The sequence below is a fragment of the Anopheles marshallii genome, chromosome 2 (assembly GCF_943734725.1).
Source record: "Anopheles marshallii chromosome 2, idAnoMarsDA_429_01, whole genome shotgun sequence".
Classification (NCBI taxonomy): Eukaryota; Metazoa; Arthropoda; class Insecta; order Diptera; family Culicidae; genus Anopheles; species Anopheles marshallii.
In genome coordinates this window covers 62,120,665-62,141,306 of record NC_071326.1, presented here as the reverse complement: position 1 = coordinate 62,141,306, position 20,642 = coordinate 62,120,665, and the positions used below count along the sequence as shown (strand labels likewise).

Genomic DNA, 20,642 nt, shown 5'->3' with positions numbered 1-20,642 from the left:
TCCAAATGTGTTTTGCTCAAAGCTACGATTTTGCAAATTTGTACAACCAATTTTTCGAATTATTATTATTATTATTATGATATAAATAAATATTAGTAAAATAAAAATAAAGTAAATCATAACAAGAAATTGTCAACAGATTCGCTTTACAAAATGCCTCAAACACTTGTCTCAACCTAAGCTTTGATTGGGTTTCTTTATATTTTTCAAGAAATATAGTGCCAAATTTTCTGCTTAAAACGTCTTTCAAATCATTCAACGTTTACCAGATTGTTAAGTTACTTTCTTGCTTATCAGGTGCTACAACCGCTTCGTGGTCTTGGCCTGCAGGAGTGCTCTAAACCGCTCACGGTCGAGGACCGTAGTCTGCCTATCTATTATCCCGGCCTTTCTGGCGGACGCATCAACACTCCATTTTAAGATTCCATTTGGGCGTATCACACCTTCTCTGTCCATTTGGGACGACCTAAAAGGACTTTACATTGTGGCTTCTCATGGAATGACCAGCCCATTAGAGGTTTATTCGCTGAACAATAGTGAGTAACATGTTACGTCGTACTGCTTGTAGAACTCGTCATTGTAGCGGCTCCTTTGTTGTTAATAATTAACTTTAAATCTCTGAATTTGAAGCTGCATCAGAAATTTTTTTTTGTTTTAAATATACACGTTAGAGGTTGTAACTCGCGAGCCTTCAAATAAAATTATTATTTTATTTCCTATCGATATCGATTATCGATTTCCGATTACTTTTGACACAATGTAATAAGATATCGTCAAGGTGTTCTTTTACAGCGCACCGAAGAAACACGTTAAAAAAAACTCTTTTTTGATGTTTTTTTTTTAAATATCACTACGTTCTGTACTCATAAATTTATTAAAAAAATGAAGCAAATAGGGCAAAATGAATGAATAGAATTAGTTTTTCTGTTAATAAAACAGGAAAAAACCTGTTTTAAGACTTTTGATTGTATGAGCTACAAAATATTAACTAAATCAGCAAAGTGTGAAGTTACGATCTTATACATCGTTTGTTTTTTTTTTATTAAACTTTGAGCTTAAAAATTTACAAAATCCTTCACTACCAACTAAGCTTCCTGATATTGTCCCTATATCGTCAATATGTTGATACTACAATTTGGGAAACACTGATCTACAATGCGATCGTAGATGAGTCACAAATTTATCCCTCGTTTCGCATCGATTTCCAAATCGTTGCACCTTTGCCGTCTGTGTCGGTAGTCACCCAACCCTTCGGAAATGGTGCAAATTGGCGCCTCGGTTGCTTAATTTGCTGCAAACATGAAACATCAAAAAGTCGTCGTCGTAAAAGTCACGAACAACTCTACCCAATGCCCAGCACCGTCTGGTCGTCCTTGCGAGACGGTTATCCTTTTTATTTCATCGGGCACCGTATTCCTGGCAGATCTCCACCAACCCGGCTCCAAAAGTTCAAAACTACCACGAACTGGCATGTTGTGCAACAGCGGGTGATGTGATTCGATGTCATCTGGTGGAAGATGTTTTTGGGGAATCGGTTTTCACTCATTTTTTCTCTGTGCCATTTATTCGCGCTCACTCGCTTACCACCCTGATAAGCTTACTGCTTTCCTTTCTTCTTATTAACGCTTCGCAGCATCGTGCAATGTTCATGCTTGCTAGTTTGCTTTTTTCAGTGGTCATTTCCCTCCACGCATTTCCATCGACCGGAGGTTCTCATGCTGTGTGTGGTTTCAGTTTCACTGGCCCGTAACGGTAGACCTTCGTGGAAAACCCCACAAGGGAAACCTTTGCTGCTTACGTTTCAATAAATGACCATATTTTGCTTCTCCTGCTGGCTGCAGAAGCATCACTACAAATTTGTTCTCAAAGACATTAATGGTCAAGTGGTCCAATTCATTCTACTGAAGGGCTTCGATCGTTAGTGAGGATCACTTTAGTCTGCTAGGTGGTAAGCGTAAAGTAAATTACCTTATCCCGTTTCAAATAGCCAACAATTGCATTGCAAATCCAGCTATCATTTTTATGCTATGTTTCGGTTTCTGAACAGTTTTTTTTTCTAAAAGCGTATTGACATTACGAAGCATAAAACGGAAGATGGAAAACAAATACCCAATTAGCTTGCAAGTTCCTTTTTTATTGAACTTCGAAGGTTTAGTACAGCTGCCAATGAGCATTAGTTTTTATGTTTGGTCTGATATCCCTTAATATAATTATATTCAACTTTAATAACTTTAATCTGGTTTGCGTTTGTGAAATTACACGATATTGCTTATACTCGGATATTGTGATATATTGCTTGGACTTTTCGATTTGCCATAGCATCTATACTGTAGTAGAGGATAATTACTGCTCCGTTTTTTCGTGCACGGGGATACGAGACTTATATGATGTCAGTATAGTCAAACCCCAGTCGGTTGAGCCGAGAAACCAGATGTAGGAAGGTTGAAACTGTGAAAGGTAGCTTCAGACATGTATGAACCATGAGACTAAATATTTTTAAATCCGGTATTTTGAAATCAGGCGTCATTTCACGATTCGAAGTAAACTACATCCTAGATTGAGTTATAAGTTGCTATCAGCTATGAGTATATATAAGTAAAAAACACGATATTCGAGAAAATGATGTGTTAAGCTGTCTGCATGTGAAGAAGTACGCAGGACTGACTAACCAATTACGGGTAAATAAAGTCAAGGAAAGTCTGAAATGGCTGGCTTAGATCTCTTGTTGGGTTCGTAAGGTCTATAAAAAAGAAGTGTTTTAAACTTGTATATAATTCAAAAATAAACAACCAATATGGCCCTACACATTGCCATTGTCAAATTAACAGACAAAGATCAAGAATCGTGTGTTGTTATGTTTCAAAAGTTACAATACAAAGCAATTAAATCATACATAAACATCATCATTTTTATTTACCATTGAATCGATGTTCAATTCTTGATTAATCAAACTGTTCTTAGCGAAGTTAGCGATGTCTAAAATAGAACAATACGCCTTGAGCGTCATAAAGTAAACTTCTAACTTCAAACAAACTTTGCATTGTGTCCTACTACTTTCCATTGCAGACGAGACCACGGGCTTTTAGAACCAAATGAATCTTTACCCATCTCGACCACACCGGCAGGATGGTCAACCACCACACCGACGACACCGGAAACCGTCAAACTATTTTCCAACTGGACAATACGGAATCAGACAGCACACAGTACCGACGGAAGCAGCAACACAACACTGTACACAGACCAGGAACACCTTGGCATTTTAGCTTCGGGCGAGGCCATTTTCATCTATCTCGTTCCTGCCTTGCTGCATCTGAATGGTTACCTACTGGCGGTATTCATTTATCGGTTCGCCGATAACGAACAATTACAGAGTCTCATCGAACGGGTACGTATGTGCATGTACAACAGATATCCCATTTGTTACAGCATTTGTTGCAATAGAACATTCATTGCACCAAGGAAACAAAGGAGACACGGAGACAGATTTCATATCACACATGGGTACTTTAAATATCATTTGTTTCCGAATAGCACATGCACCTTCGATAAACGACCATGCTGAGATTAGGGTAAGAGAATCAAATTTGTCGGAAACAATAGGTATAATCGATTGACAAATCATTTGGGGAGGCATGTATCTGCTGATATTTTCTTTTGGTTCAAATGTTTGCTATCGAATTTTCTATTTAACGCCTACTCCAAGCCATTCTATGACTTTTTTTGGGTATTTTTGATCCGTCCATTTCCATTAGAGTCTAGTTCAATTGATTTCATTCATCGTTTTGTTTACGATACTTTAAGTGTTTTCAAAGTCGTACTGTTGTAATTCTTCCTTTGAAAAGCACTTTAAAATTCAAACAGAAATAGAGAACTTCCTTTGAAACGGACATTCATTACAATTTTCAGATTTTTAGAATTCAGAAATCAGATTCTTTTGATTTCTGTAAAGTACCACATAGCAGCTCGTTCCAATAATACCACATCCGATTCAGACTCATCCCACTACAGTTTAATATTAATTAACAAAAAGAGGACGAAATTGAGGCTTTTTTCACAGTTACCATACACAAAATACAGTTCAGCGCACCGCACTACATACATCTTGCGTTGTGCTGAACTTTACCTGTTAAAAGATTTTTTTTCCTCAAGTTACATTGTGCATGATTTAACCGATTTCCAATATCCATTTTCTCCGGAAGGGTACAATGTGCAAACATCGAAACATCACATCGCAATGTTCAACAATTTCACACAAACCCATTAACTGGCTTCCGGGAACACAGCGACACAGATTTCCACTACGCATTTTCTTTCCCACCCCAGTGGTCCACAGTGTTTCGAAATAAATGAAAAACATAAATTCCATTAACGATGACAACGATGGATTGCATCGCGTGCATCGCGTATAACCGACGGGAAATTAGCGTTCGACAGCCGAAATTGATTGAGTTGGGCTACCAGATTTCGAACTTACATTATAAATTCATCGTCTCTGATCTATCGTGTGTGCGTGCGTGTGTGTCTGTATGTGTTGCACTTTTTTGCCCGCAGGTCTTTATCCTCAGCAGCAATCCGCGTCGGTTGGTGTTGACACTTTGGCTTTACTTTGGACTGGGGTTGGTTTGGCTGGGCGTCTCCATCGCGTACGTAACGCTGCTGGGAGTTGATAGGATCACCGTTTTCGAACGATTTTTATCCTTCGGATGGACTGGAAATCTGGCACGGTGGACCCATACAGCCGAGGTGTTGAGAGCATTGCTAGCGTTGACGCTGTTTTTCCACGATCTCGTACAGATGGTGGTGATTGTGAGTTATGGTTTAATGTGTTACATGCTGCGATGTTATCTGAAGGCGCTGAAGGAAAAGCTACTGCTGCATACGATCGAACCACTGAACTGGATGCGGGTGAGTTGTGTATTTGTTGTAACATGTTTGCTATAAATTACTGGGTTTGTTAATTGATTTACGTGCTATGTTTTGTAACTGACCCTTTTCTTTAATAACAAATATATTAGTTAATATGAAATGAACTGTTTCAATTGTTTACTTGTTTTTATGTTACATTTATTTCTTTCATGAAATAAATTTTCTCTATTTCATAAGATATCTGGAGTACGAAAAGCCTTTCTTTCAGGAACTTAAAGGCTATTATGATAAATAATACTATTTACTGTTTAAATGCATACTCTTATATCCACATACCAACAAGACAACCAAGATCATTCGTTTAACGATCGACATATTCGCTTTAGATACGCCGGCACTTGCTCAATAAATTTAGCACCACAAGCTTTACATGATTTTGGTTCAGTTTCTGCTGAACTCTATATTTGTGCACGAGTGTTTCGCGAATCCATTCCACACAAACTCCTCTGTAACGAGTATCGATTTTCGAGTATTCCAATTACAGTAAGACAATTTGAAACAGAATGTATGTGCAGAACCGATGCACAACACAATTCCTTACTTTTGTTACAATACTCCCTAGTGGCCGTGAGAATTTCTCAAGAAATTGCTCCAGAGTAATGTGAAGATATTGTATTTTCGTATCAGTTTTATCACATCAGCAACACCAGTTTAGTTTGAATTTTAAATGTTTGAATATTAGTTTAACAATGTTAACAAGCCAATGGAGTGATTAAATGAAGTAAAATTTATGATTTTTATATAAGAAAATTTATTACCTTACGTGTGTAGATGTCTAGAAATATCAATTAAAATTTATCAGTAAGAATTCCACTTCTCTCATTTCTAATTTTAATTCGGCAAATACTTGAATAACAACAACTCGATTAATAAGACACCAAGGTCAAATCAACAATCAGACAGCAAAACCTTGCTCGGCTGAGATTGACCCACGAATACTTAACATGGCAGATGAATAATTTATTAGTTTTCTGCTCAATATTCGCTCATTGGGCCAACACTCAGATTTAGTTCTGCGTTGCTCTATATGTAGGTCAACAGCTACACCGATAGACCAAGATATTATATTTCCATGAAAATACCTTCTGGCGAAAACAGTTTCCAAGTCTTCAATGTTCTATGGCTAACTTTCTACCGGCATGGATAAATATGACCATAAAATGGTGGCCGTGACCGTTTCTAGCTAGCGAAACGAAATGCTAATGGAGCTAAACTAAAGCCACCGCCGTACATAAATTACGGGTCAATGGGTTTGCATTCCACTCGTTTGTCATTTCACAATCTTTATTTGAGGAAAATGTTCTTCGACATGATACCGGTCGCAGGCAAAGCTATCCCATCCTACCACATTACGGCGAATTTTGAAATCGGTTAGGGAGTGGTAAACAAATTGGAACAATTTTGAGGTTTATTAGTGGAGGAGTTGAAGTATACAATGTGTCTAGTTTTTTTGTAATATTCTTTATTTCTATTCGCTTAAATAAAACTGGTCCTATTAAACTAAACTTAAACCTTTATCCATAACAAGTCATGTTTTTCATTGAATTGAATTGGTTTTCCTAAAACTAGATCACTAATTCTACCGGACTTCAAAGCTCGCGTGTAGAAATAAGTTAAACAGCCTTTACGTACACATGATTTGTGTAATTGTAGCCGGAAACAATCAGCACCCGAAATCTACGATGCGCTCTCTCGATAATCGGCATAAATATTCGCGTCGGTCGCGCAGGAATTCAATTAAATGCTTTCGTTGCTAAAAGCATGCCTCGCACCAGCAACCAACGCCACAGCTGCATAACAGACCCCGTCCTGGTGGAGAGGACAAATTTGCCCATCGAGAAATTTATCGAAATTTTCTCCTATACATTTTCTCATTACAACGATTGGTCCGGTCTAGCCGGTCGTGGCCACGGTACGCTTGTAATTAACGTGAGAAGTTCCTTCCCTGCAATGTATCCCTCCGCATTGCTGAAATTTTTTGGAATGGGAAGTAATTTCATTTTAGTCTGAGAAGCATCGGGTCCGGGCTTGTGCACACGGTTACAGTGGCGTGAAACGTAGCGTATCGCTGGCAAGTAGGAAAAACGATACGTTGCGTTTCGCCCATAAACGTCGAAGCCCGTCGGATCCGTAGTACCAGGCGCTAATTCGACCATTCAATTATAGATATTTTCCGCATAATCACTATCATAATCTATCGAATAAATAAATCAACGGATCCGGACCGTTCTATGCGTTCGGTCCGGTAGGCTTTTTCGTTGGACATGGATATATTCCTGCCTTGCGGTTTGCTGCGTTATCAAAAGCATTGGAAAATTCTTGCGTTTAGATGGTTCCATACGTCCAACACCCTGACCAATTATGGGTGGACGCAAAAATTGAACAAATGTTTGTGAATGATGGCAGGGTGGCGAAGATTCCAACAAAAATTATAACCGACGGGATTACTCGTACACATTAATCTGGTTCCGGACCGATGAATTCATAAGTATTGTGCTAATTGTTGCAAAATGCTTATTTGGTGTAAAAGCTGTAATGTTGATAACAACGAAACTGTGATATGAACTTTTATTTTTTGAACACACTTGACGAAATTAAAGAAACTGATTCTAAATTTATGAGACGTTTTATTCATTCAAATTCAAATTATATGCATTCTATAATACACGTTACAAAGTAGTTGAAGAAGATTGAGTACATTAAAAAGTAAAATTTATATAAATTTACAAATCTTTCAAGTGTTCAACTAATACAAATTTTTGTAATAATTGTAGCCTAAAATAGCATTGATTTGTTTGGGAATAACAAGCTTGGAGGTTCAGTACATTGCAGGCTGTACAATTTGACCATGAATTAATTAAAATGCAAGACTATAGGAAAACTTTGTTGAATGGTTATAATTCCAGATACTATAAAATGGAATATGAGAAGAAATTAGAGTGCGTGATTATAACTCTACAAAACACATTGCTTTTATAAGATAAAAAATGAGGTATTTTATTGTAATATTGCGTTAAAATACTATCTTATAAAAATAATACTGTACTTTATACTGTTACGAAAATAGATTATGTTATTAAAAACACCAAATATGTTCCAAAATATAATTTTGAATTTTTAAAGGAAAAAACAGAAAGGACTTTTCACAACGATAACTAAATATATTCGTTTGAGGAAAATGAAACTTTATCCCTCGATGCTACCTTATCGCCGCTTGATTTTACCAGTGAGGATTTTTAATTAGTCTAATCCTTCCAGCCCTTCCAGGTATCTCGTTAGCGTTCATAACGAAAGTATGACGTTCCTAACGGCAGTATTAGTAACCGCAATGACGCTTATTTTCATTTAATTTATGTATTTTTTTCATCATTATTTTTATTACCTACCTATCGTGTCCGACCTGATTTTCATCAAACTTTTTTTTTTGTCTACGGAAAATAACAGGAGATTTGTGAGTTCCGGAAGTTACTTCACCATCTGAACACAAAAATCTCGCTGCCGGTCGCGAGCCTAACCGTGCTAAACCTCAGCTACACCGTTTCGAGCGTGGCGCATCTGTTCCACGATATGACGGCTTGTCCGATTAACATCTTCACCGCAAGCCTCGCCAACATTCTGCTCTGGCTGGTCATCGCACTGATGCCATTCTTCCAGGTAAGCTCATCCGAGTGGTCACGGCAAACCCTGTAAGCCGGCCTGTAATCCCGTCGGATCATCTAATCACTAGCGAACCGTCGTTTGAACGCGTTGTAAAAGGGCTTTTCGTGGGTTATGTGCGAGCAACGTGCGTTCCCGCTAACCGGGTTAGGTTGGTAACGGGGTTAACTTACCTCAAGGATTAACATTGAGCCTCGTTCGGGTAGGCGGGCAGATGAATGGCGCTATATACGCGCGGTGTCTGTGCGCAAGCCTTGTTCTAGTTAGTGTGCAATTAGACCGTAAAGTCCCGTGAGGAAATTGGTTGCGTTCGATGAAAGTGGCACGATGTGTGGCTCGCCAGCGCACCATATGTTGCTGGCGCTGCAAGGACGGGAACCGCACAATGCAGATTGATTACAGAAATTGATGTTTGATGCACTGACCGCGAAAGCATTGTCGGGCTGATGTGTGTAAGTAGAAGCTCGTTAGTGCTCGCACTCCGGACGTTGAGTACGCGTGACTAGTCAAGTATTGTGCATGCTCTATTAGTTTGTTTGATGATTAAGAGTTTGTCGTTCAGCCATCTGTAAGATTACTAAAGCATCCGTGAACATAAATGCCATATGGTGCTCTCATAAATAGTTTATTGTACAAATATATTTCCTAGCTACATCGCTAATCCCACCCGTAGATAATTCCAATAATTAATGACAATTTGCAACTTTATCAATTCGTCGTTTTGCATTATTTTTTAAATAGTTAATTGCATCCACTAGTGAGACAAAACATGCATTTGAACTCATATGAGCTTATCCCGGTAGCGTAATACAACACCTCTCTTCATTTCCTTTTAATAATCAGCTAAACCCTCCAAATCACCTGTTTCAGAAGGTTTTGTCTGCTTTGTTTCACTCAAATTCAATGTATGCCTAAACGTAAATTATCTCTAATTGTGTGAATATACCCAACGGCGCGGTCACCCACAGCTCGTCCACTTTCAATTTGCGTTAGCCGAAAATCATTTTCCCTAATCCCGATTTCATTTCAAACAGTCACTCAAAGCTATTCGTGGTCAATGCCGGGTGCGGGTGCGCTTTCAAAAAGCCGTGCGTAGGGTTTTCCCCTTTATTTCTGTTTCCCCGCAAAACGTTGTTCGCCTCCTCCACCAACAACGATGACGTAAAGCCGACAAAACTGCTGATCTGCCGGTCGCAAATGTGGGCGGAATTGAATTAGCATAACTTTGCATCGTTCACTCTTCTTGGTGGCTGGTCGAATGATGCAGGCATGGTGCACTGTGTAGAGCTGTGTTTTTATCATTCCGGCTCGTTCACTTCCTGTGTGAACTGAGTTTTACTGCTCAACACAAACACCACGTCCGGAAACCCTCGTGAATCTGCCACATTTAATAGGCAACACACGCACATTAGCAGTCCATAATAGTATCCCCCCCTCGAATGTGCGAAATGACCGATTCGTGGTGGATGTTCGGAGCGTATTTGACAGGCAGACACCACGAGCTACCTGGAAGATGTACCATAGCCTATCCTATCATGAGGGTGCTGACTAATTAATAGCTAATTAAACGAAACCATTTTCCACCCAACTGTTAACCTACGCCAGGATCTCCGGGGTTTTTATGAAAGCCACTGTCGATGCGCACAACACCACTGACTTTGCACCATTGGCAACGCCATATAGAGATGATGGTAACAGCAGCATTGGCAAATACGCAGTTCCCAAACAGAGACGAAAATTGCATTCTAGTGACAATTTAATATTGCGCAAGGTTCTAACCATCTCAATAATGATGCGTTATAGTTGAAAATTAATCAACCGGTGCTACGTTGCAACAATTTCGTACTGATCATTGTTTTTGAGGTTGCGATACCCGTACACGTCGGTTATGAAGCTGAGTTACTGCAGTAGCATCATTGGTAGGAAGTTTGTGAACCGCGGATGAGTAATTCGACTAGTAATTGATGATTTGGTATTTGGTATTAAATTGCTACGACCATACCTCTACTCAGCCAACACACTGAACATTGACAGTGGAAATTCGATGGATTCAATTTCAGCCTTACAACTACAATTTTAACCATATACCACAGTATAGCAGCTTGTATTGATTCTGTAATTAAGAATTTTATGGTGTAATTTGAAATTTGATTCGATTCGTGGTGTGAAATCGATTTTTTTCAGCATGCAACGAAATTAAACCAATCACCAATTTCTAGGGAAATATTTTAATTCGTCGAAGGACAAACATCCATCCATTTAGGAGCTATTACATTATTGATCCAAATTTCAGTCCCTTCATTTCAATTTCAGTTGTGTATACGATGCTGTGATGGACTTTGTTCCAAGAAAAGGAATAGCGGAATGCTGTAGGTGGTTCTGAATATTTTAAGAACATGGCAGATTAGACAACCCTCTTTCGATATGTTACGGTACGCTTCAAATGTATCAAATTGCATCTATTTTGGATTGATTGTAACGATTTCTTGGAATTTAATTAGCTCTTTGTACGTATCTCCTTCTGCAGGAGTCGCCAAAGGACGGCCTTTGGGTCATATACAGCGAATTTTTTCCCACAAACAATTAACTCTAAGCCGGTCTGAAAGCTTACTAAGGTTACATCATCCCGCAGTCCAGTACACGTTCGGTAATAAAGGCAATTGAGTCCGCTGTTCATCGCTTAGAAACCAACGCATATAAAGTGCACCAAAAATAAATCTTTGTTGCGTGCTCATGTCTTCAGCGTAATGCTATGGTATATCGGATTGAAAAGGATGGTCAAAAAAAAAAAGGATGGTTCAAAAAAATTGGAAATTTCCCAGCAGTTATAACGTTTTGATGCTGGGTGAAATGTTTAAAACCCGAATTAAGAACCCACTTAAGAAATGTTTCGATTTTTTTTAGTAATGAAATGTAACGTATTTTTGAAATTTAATATTTAAAAATTGAATTCTGCACGCAAAACTCCGTGAAATGTCAAATTTTTAAACTCCGCGTATCTTCGAATCCGCGTAACTCGGATATTGACTGTACTTTAAAACGATAGCTTTCAAGCAGTAACTTGAAGTTTATCATACATATCCACCTTTGACTATCTTTGCCAATTTGAACATCATTTGATCTAATTCACCAATTTCCAGACACCAATTTCAATCAGTTGATCACAGTCAAGTCTTGTCGTCTGAAAACCGAGAAACAGTACAATAAGTTCAATCCTCATTATACGTCGTAAGACCATGACGATTATTAAATCTGTTTGTGTTTTTTTTAAATCAAAATATTTTGCAACTAGAGAAGGCTTTTCTGATTTTGGACACGCCATTACTGCATCGACCAGTCGCAAGAAGGTTTTAGTTAAAAATCGAATTGTGAATTCCCCTTTGATTGTTGTGTACAGTCATTTCACGAGTTACGCGTCATGCGTGACAGTGAAATTCGTATAACTTGAATTTTCGCGTGAGTAGAAGTCCCTTTACAGTATGGTTTAAATTTAGTATTCAGGAATCCAATACTTCATTTCACGTCATGAAGTAGCTTCATAATTGATAGTCAAATTTAGGCAAAAGCAATTTTTATAATAGTAAAAAGCAACTAATTATTGATTTTTTACTAATCAAAAATCGAGTTATATTTACAAAATTACACAAACTGCAAAATTTTTCGATTTGCGTATCTCGAATCAGCGTAACTCGCAACAGTCGTGTAAGGAAATGAATGTATATCTAGATTTGCAATCCAGTCTCGCTGATTTGCTGTACTACAGAATTGGTTATTGGAATTGGAAACTCATTTGTCATAGTGCAATTGCTCGTAGCTTGTACCTAAGTGAATAACTTTTCATCATAGTTTGTTCATTATGCATTTCAGTGTCGGTCCTTTATAATAGCAAATTCGATGCGTATCGCTATCGTTGAAATGTGGTTATATTTCCTGTTTTTCCATCAAGAATTTTAGACTGCATGAAGCTACGTCCAATTCGGTACGGATCCCAAATTCACACAATTGCTGTATCGTTGCATCGATCTGCAATCTCTTGCAAATTGACAGAGAACGTTGTCCTAAGCAAAAAGAGAACAGGTTTCGTCATTTGTTTGTCAAAAACAAGCAGCACATTGATTGTCATCGTTTAAATGAAACATTTTTCGATTCAAGCTACAATATCGTATAGTTGAAACTAGCACAATTACAGAACGGGAACGCCCCCGTACGGATTCAAAGAATAGTTTAGAACAGTCGTTGATTCAATCCTCACTCCGCTTACTGGCACATTAATCTCTGTGAAGAATTTTAATTCCACGACCAACGAAACCATTCCGAATGGGCCTGCCGACTTCGAAAATCGCTATCATTCCTGCATCACACCAGCCAATAAAAATCTCGGCAAAGGAGCGTAAATTGGGCGTCCGTATTGTACACCGCTATGATATCTTTTTCTGCGCTGCGTTAGTTCACTCACACACCGTTCTCCGTTCCCTTCGATAGGCCGCCAGCCTTACCGTCACCTGCCGCCAAACGCAATCCTGCGGCCATCTGATAAGCATTCGCCCGTTCGTTCACCGGAACACGTCGTCCGAAGATTTGAACACCGTGCTGCTGTACGCGTCCTCGCTAAAGATGTCAGCCAAATTGTTCCGGATGCCCGTCAGCGCCCACTATCTGTGCTTTCTCGTGCTCGTCTGCTTCATCGGTGTGCTAACGTTCGGAATGTGCCTCAACATATCGCTCGGTCCGCTGTAGGCGGGTGGTAGGAGCACAGTACACGCCTGGCCACGTGACGGTGCTGGAGTTCCAAACAGCGTGGACGGAAATCACACGTCGGCTACGGTGGAATTTACCGGAAGGAAGTGGAACTTTCGTGCAATTGGATGAACTGACACGGACAGGCGAATCGGGCTGTTCGGCAGTAAGTGACGCACCATTTCATGCACGTGGAATTTCGGGCGAATGATCGTTTGCGTAGGTTAGAAGAACAGTTGAGAAAGAATACCAAATCGAAACATTTAGGATGGTTCGTCCTTATTTATCGATCACAGACCGTGACGTACGGTTTACACAGATGTTTCTATTTCCTTCCCGCGTACTAACTGGGTGAGAACAGTTAGGTTTAGCTTGGATTTTGCCAAGCAAACGCTATCGTTGAAGGTGGCAGATGTTCGAGATCGCACTGCTTGCATAGTATGCTAGACTGCATTGTGAATAGCTTACAAATCTCATATGATGCATTCGTATATCCAATTGAAAAACTAAACATCTTTATTCCCTTTAACCGTTCGTTCCAAATTAGTAACTACTTATGCATGTTCGCTATTTAATCATTCTCCATGTACAATAGTACATTTGTTTTAGAAAATTAAATAGTCACACCTAGTTTCCTGGATATATTAGTGATGAAATTAATTGTTATTGTTGTTAAAGGCATGCAATTTTAGCCAATAAAAGTATAGTATAAAGTATAAACTGTTTTATTTTTTTAAGTTTAGAAATTTTTCTTTCTTACTCTTAATATATTAACACATTGCATCTCGTAGATTTAATAATTGATACTTAAACACATGTTTTATTTATTCTTGCGTACTACAGATTGATTTGATATTGAAAATTGTTTACAGTTTTTCACTTTCGCAACTTTTTTTACTGATAAATACATAAAATCGGACAGTCTTTCTGACCATTCTGTAACGAACTGAACGAAATTTTTAATTTACACTTCAACTAAAACCAAAAACCATATTATAATGTAATGATTTTTTTCATTATGTGTTACCCAAACATGAAAACTTTACGAGACTCATTTTGCATGTGTGAGTTTTGGTTTGCAACGTTTTACTCTGTATCTCTTCTTTGAAGTTTGTTACATACCTAACAATTAGATAACCGTAAGCGTGTTCGTTACATTGTCTTCTGCCCTGGGTGACAACTACAGTACAGTACAGTATCAAATTAGGCAAATGGACATACTTTATGCTTTGTTATGTACTGCCATGTCCGTAGGCGATTCAAGCTCCCGTACTACGTAGTAATTCAAGAAGCGAATGCGTTGGGAGTTGTATTCAATTCAATTGATACCGGCAAAACCCCACAAATATAGCACACGGTTGGTTTCTCGCGTTGACCCAGTGCTAAGGGCGAGCGGTTTCCTTTAATATCACATTCTAACATCGATCGAGACCGGTTTGCACGGTCCGTCCAAAATACAAAGCCGGGCGGCGTACGCATTTAATTTATTCAACTACATTTCGCACAATCCGTTGCACAAAACGTTTCGTTGTTGCATTTTCATACCAGTACTCTCCTGAGAACGGTTCACACACACACACGCACACACACACATACAAACACAGACACATACGTACACATAGTTCGGTAATTTGGTTCAGGATTCCAAGTCCCGTGTGTGTGTAGCGCCATCTCGAAACGGAAGTCATTCGTCGTCCCGGAAGTGTGTCTATGAATCGAGCACCACCCAACGTTCGTTAATCTGCTCGATTTGCTTCGTCAGGATGGGATTACGGACACGTATTTTGACCTCGAGCTTGCCACCGACCGTACGCCTGCCGTCCATTAGCTGCAAGCACGTTAAAGCGATGAGAATGCAGCACGCGAAAATCGAATCCGGTTGGAAATGAGCTTATACGCTAGTGTCTATTGCTACTCACCGGAAATGAATCGTGGATTTCGATCTGCGTCTCCAGCGGCTGCAACTTGACCGTCACCGTACCGATCAGCACGTCTGAGCGCAGGAAACCACTGAAACAGGAGAAAAGTCCAGTTGATGCACCGTGACAGCAGCAGCTAGGTAGCAGCAGGGCGAATCACCGTCATTACAAGCAAAATGAACACGTACACAAAATGCACACACAATATATGTGCACGGTACAACCGTGTTCCCCGTGGCAAGAAGGACATGCACAAAACACGTGCGTGGTTGTTTTTTTTTTGTTTTCATCGTGCCAAGCATTGTAGTGCACCCAACAACAAAACATGTACCATAGCACAATGCGTATCGTGCGTACAATAAAATGAAAGGGAAGAAAAAACACACTATTGAATAAAAAGCCACTAGACAATGGCGTACGGCATGTTCTAATGGAATGCTACAAAGGACATGCAAAGCTCTACGGGTATATTCAACGCAAGCTGAAAGGATGGGATTGGGTCGACCATTTTTTACAGTATATTGCTACAGTAGTGAATAACAAGATCCAGACAAAAACGATTTTCCTTCCCAAATTAAAAACTTCTAATGAAAAAGGAGCTTCGAACCGGGCCTTGCTTGCTGGGACTTGGTAATTTTCCGTTATCAGTGTCAGTGTTATTTGAGCAACTTACAATAATTCACGTAATGGTTGGGGGATAAAGCATCAAAAGCTTTCTACCACTATTGTAGTATAATAGGAATGCATCTTACCCCTTCGAAAAAACTTCACACTTCAGCGCATGCCGCTTGAACACGCGTTGGCAGTTGCGCTGGCTGCGTTGGATTTCGAACGTTTGCTGGTAGTTGTACTCCGGACTGTGGGTGTCTTTCACGAGGTTCGTCCTTCCCTTTAATGGGTCTTCCTGTGATGCATTGAATAAACCGAATAAATTAAAATCTGCATTGCATATGATCATTTGACATCAAATGTTACCTGTGGATAAGGAAACTCAAACTTAACGTAAGTATCGACATCCTTCGGATTGGGCACGTTATAATTGATTCCACGCAACACACATATCTCGACCTCATTATCCGACAGTTCCGTGTTGCATTTCACCACATTGAATTGCAACTTTTCATAGTGGAACTTTGGCAGTGGTAAACCCTGCCGATGGATTAGTCGCACCAGATCGAGATCCTTCTGTACGTTGAGGGCGAGATTTTCGAATTTGTTCATTCCCGCAATGTCTCCCATTGCTCGATGATGATCGCGAGTATTCCGGCAAATTATCAACTGCTTTGAGAGTTGCTCCTCTAGCCGTATGCGTGTCTCACCTTCATCACCCTGATCGGCACCAGCCTGCTCATTATCTCCTCCCAGCTGATCACAGTCCTCTGAGTTCACGATAGTAAAGGATGCCTCGAGTGCATTCCGTTTCGAGGGCGCAATCGGAACCGTCGTCAGATCTACTCTTCCACCAGCACGTGCTACCTCTATCAGCTTTTCCAGCCCCTTGAATACTCGCAAACATTCCTTCGCTTCGTCCAGATCGCCTGCTTTTTTCGCTTCGATAGCCGCCTGTTTGTATTCACGGTGACGTTCGAGTAAAAGGTTTAGCTGTTTATCGAACAGTGTAGCTGGTTTCGGTGAGCTCTTACTTGACCCTGGAACTGACTCTGCAGTCGGTACGAGCGGGGATGCAACTTGAGGTTTCTGCGGTATGGAAGGGGCAGGTTTCTTAGCCACAGCTGGAACCGGTGGCTTCGGAGGCCCGTCGACTGGTATTGGCCCATAGCCTGGAGGAGTCGGCAACTCATCGATGGGAATCGGTTTCCCAGCCTTATGCATCTTTAGCGCGTCTTGATATTGCTTCACGATTCTTCCCATTCGGCGGGCCTTTGAACTGTTTCCCTCGTCTTTTGCCGCCTGTTCGACGGATATATACTTTTCCAATCGTTGCTCAAGTGCTTCCTGTACACTGGAGGCTTGAATTAAGTTTTCCTCTTCCTCCTCTTCTTCTTCGGCCAGTTGTTCTACATTCGCATTGGGAACGGATGGTGAAGGTGCTTCCGCTTCCTTCTGCATCTTTTCGTCCTGTCTCGCTTTGCTATCGGAAGGCACTGCTGGTTGACTAGTCTGTGCGGTGGTATACTCACTCGGCGGCGGTGGCATTCGACTAAGATTTACCTCCTCACCGTTCTCCATGGCACGAATTACCACATCGAACTGTTTCAGAACCTTTACGTACGCCATCGCTTGTTCGTTATTTCCAGCTTTTTTCGCATTTAGTGCAGCTTGTTTGTAGAGTTGCTTTCTTTCATTCAGCAGGGTTAGCTTAGGGTTTTCCTTTGCAGCTGTATCTTGCAGTTCCGGTGCTGGCATCGGCGGTGGCTTAACCTCACGCCTTGGTGGCACAGGTGGGGCCGATCGGGAAGGTCCTGGCTCATCTGGAGTAGAATGAGTGACCGTTGATGGAGGTGGAGGCGCTGGACGAACAGGTGCAGTAGCAAGCTTTGATGTATCATCCGTAGTATCTTTTTGTGGTGCTGCTAGTTTTACGCTCACTTCAGGAGGTATTTCACTTTGATCGACTGCTTTTCCAGCTTCGGCCAATCGCAATTGGTCTTTGAGTGTTTTAAGCCCACGATTAAACCGTCTAGCTTTGCCGGGATCTCCCGCTTTCTTAGCACCCTCTTCGGCCTGTGTGTACATTGCCACACGTGTTTTAAGCAGAGCAACTAATTCTTCATTCGATGAACTTTTCCTTGGAGCAGCTGCAGGAGGTTTAGACTTTGCAGCATCCTCTGCAGACCGATCGTCCTCATATTCGACGGCGCCTCTCGTAATTGCAGACAGTTCGTTCAGTAAATCCGAGTCATCATCGTCATCATCAGACGCATCTTCGTCGCTCCCGACATCTCGCAAACTAGCCGCAACCATAGCATCTAACTCTTGTGGTGCCACAATTCCTTTCTGATTTGGTTTTGGTTTCGGCTTTCGAACGCCACCCATTCCGGCCGTAATGGCAGCCAGTTCCGCTTCCAAAGCATCGTCATCTGGATCACTTGCATCATCTACATCATCGCCAAGACCTGAGATGTCGTTCGATAGTCCAAATATTCCAAACTGTTCACGCGTTCGAAAAAGCACAAAGGAACACATGAGGTGATGACTAATGCAGCAGCTGTCGTAGGATTGCTCTCACTCTACAAACTTACCTCCGCAGGATTTCGCGTTCGTTCACGCTTCGGTGGCGTTGGTTTGCTGAAACTAAACATTATACAACACAATCACAGACCGCGCATTAAACACAAACACTAATTGCACTTTTAATGACTGCGAACGTCCTTTTCACTGCATAGAAATTTCACATGCGTCTTGTTTTGAGCGTACTATCGCAATAGCGATCGCTCTTTTGTTTTGATAGCTATTGACAGGTGCGCGAAAATGACGGCTATTCGGAAATTGGACCGGTACGACCAAATAATATGTTGGAATTTGTAGAACGAAATAATTTGAAACAACGAAATAACAAACACAAAATGGAAAAACGTAAACAAAACATTATCAATTAGTTATCCAAACTTTTCGTAATGCATTCTGTCGATGAAATGCTTTTTTACAATCTTTTTTATAAAAACTTCTGAACCGGTTAACCGGTTGCGGAATTGACAACTCAATTGTCAACATCTACGCACATGTCGTATTTGTTTACAAACTTCTCCAATCGTATTTTCACTGCAGCCTCACGTGAAATAGTTTAAAAATGTCTACAAAAATGAATAAAGTGCAGCTTTCAAAGGGTATTTTGCAAATGAAATTTATGTCAAGGACAAAGGAAAAACTAGACAAAGAAGCAGAAAATGAACGAGGACGGTAAGCACTGTGATTAAATCAATAAATGCAATATTTGAACCAACAACAAATGTCTCCTCTTCTTTTAGGGCACTGTATGCTAGTGAAATTACGGAAAAAATGTTATCGGAAACAGTAAAGTATATCATAGAACCTAGCTATGTGCCGTGCGAGAATCTTATCGAAGGCCGTATCAGCTACGGTGGCATGAATCCAGAAATAGAGCGAATTATTGAAATCGAATCCGGTGTAGACGTCGCAAAACGTGAGCGAGAGGAAGCCGCCAAGAAGGCAAAGATGGAAACAGATGTTCCTGACGCAGAGATGGCCCGGTTCTACTCCAGTGTAATGCACACCATGAATAAGAAGTATGATAACCATAAAAAGAGACTGCAGCATCCACTACCGTTAAACATAAAACGCGCAAGTTGAGTCATTTAATAAATTAATTGCTTTATTTTGATTAACTTACGGTGTCTACAATAAGCGATAGTGTATTATTCTTTATTATTCAATTAAACATATACTGCACTTACTGTTCTTTCATTTTAACTGCATGAAGCGAATAATTAATATCAGTGTTCTTTGTCCAGCACCACTGATTTGCCCAAAACTGGTAGAACATTCCGTGAATAAGTATTGTGTTGCAATTGTAGCTTGACAAAATTCGTTGCAAATCGATTGGCGATATGAACTTATCCCAATCGTGAGTTCCTTCGGGGACTAGCTTGAAAACTTGTTCGGCGCCAACGATAGCCCCCAGCCATGCAGGTGTAGTTTTGTTGATCGTGGTAATAAACATAGAGCCTCCCGGCTTCAGAGCACCCAGGCACTGTTCGATAAATGCCACCTTATCGTTCACATGCTCCAACACCTCCGAAGCGACCACAGCATCATATTGTTCAGCATTCTTTGCGGCATGTTGCTCGATGGTTTCCACGTGATACTGAATTTGTCGTCGATCCAGTGATGTATCGTCCTGAGCATGTTGCTTTGCCACATTGATCAGTTTTTCGCTGGGATCAATACCGACAACTTTCGAGTGCAATTTAGCAAGTGCTTCTGTCAAGATTCCTCCACCACAGCCCACCTCGAGAATGTTCAGATTAGCGAGTACGTTTGGTTTTTGAACAAGCGTTCTCTCCACAGCACCGGTCGTGATTAATCCGTCCCGAATCAACGGAACACGAAGAGAGTTCATCGCGTGCAACCCACGGATCGGACCTTGAGGATCCCACCATTCGGTAGACTGTTTGGAAAGATTTTCTACCTCCCGTTGATCGACATTACTGTATTGGGTGCGAATAGTTTCTGAAGGCGAAGAAAAACTTCGGGACGTTCTAGAAGAAACATGAAATATTGCGTCATTTCATTCAATACCGAAAGCAATTGACAATTTACCTTTTCAACAATACTGTGAAGCGAAAAAGTCGAATGTTTTGCTGAGGTAGCATGGTTTGCGGATTTAAAGAGACTTTTCACTACTTTAACAAGTCTCTTGGTTCTAATCGCCGGCGCTTGCTCGTTGTTTCCAAACAATGAACACTTCACAGTTGACAT

General features: G+C 40.5%; 4 protein-coding genes across 4 annotated transcripts in view; 2 read left to right on the top strand and 2 right to left on the bottom strand.

Moving 5' to 3' along the window:
• Positions 1–13,323, top strand: part of LOC128707497 (uncharacterized) — a 28,409-nt gene extending 15,086 nt beyond the window's left edge. The window contains exons 4-7 of the mRNA XM_053802450.1: positions 3,067–3,388; positions 4,555–4,908; positions 8,374–8,583; positions 13,069–13,323. Of these exons, the coding sequence (XP_053658425.1) occupies positions 3,067–3,388; positions 4,555–4,908; positions 8,374–8,583; positions 13,069–13,323 (1,141 nt within the window). The remainder of the gene's footprint in view (positions 1–3,066; positions 3,389–4,554; positions 4,909–8,373; positions 8,584–13,068) is intronic.
• Positions 13,324–14,993: 1,670 nt separating this feature from the next.
• LOC128706736 (coiled-coil and C2 domain-containing protein 1-like) lies at positions 14,994–18,505 on the bottom strand. The gene is made up of 5 exons (XM_053801679.1): positions 18,446–18,505; positions 16,218–18,353; positions 15,995–16,146; positions 15,243–15,378; positions 14,994–15,151 (listed from the first exon to the last, which is right to left on the bottom strand). Exons 1-5 carry the CDS (start codon positions 18,503–18,505, stop codon positions 15,032–15,034), a joined length of 2,604 nt encoding a protein of 867 aa, XP_053657654.1. The 3' UTR covers positions 14,994–15,031.
• Positions 18,506–18,993: 488 nt separating this feature from the next.
• Positions 18,994–19,514, top strand: LOC128708089 (uncharacterized). Its single transcript, XM_053803047.1, has 2 exons — positions 18,994–19,103; positions 19,172–19,514. The coding sequence occupies exons 1-2, from the start codon at positions 18,994–18,996 to the stop codon at positions 19,512–19,514; spliced, it is 453 nt and encodes a 150-aa protein (XP_053659022.1).
• Positions 19,515–19,614: 100 nt separating this feature from the next.
• LOC128707016 (ubiquinone biosynthesis O-methyltransferase, mitochondrial) lies at positions 19,615–20,536 on the bottom strand. The gene is made up of 2 exons (XM_053801960.1): positions 20,484–20,536; positions 19,615–20,422 (listed from the first exon to the last, which is right to left on the bottom strand). Exons 1-2 carry the CDS (start codon positions 20,534–20,536, stop codon positions 19,615–19,617), a joined length of 861 nt encoding a protein of 286 aa, XP_053657935.1.
• Between the last annotated feature and the right edge of the window lie 106 nt (positions 20,537–20,642).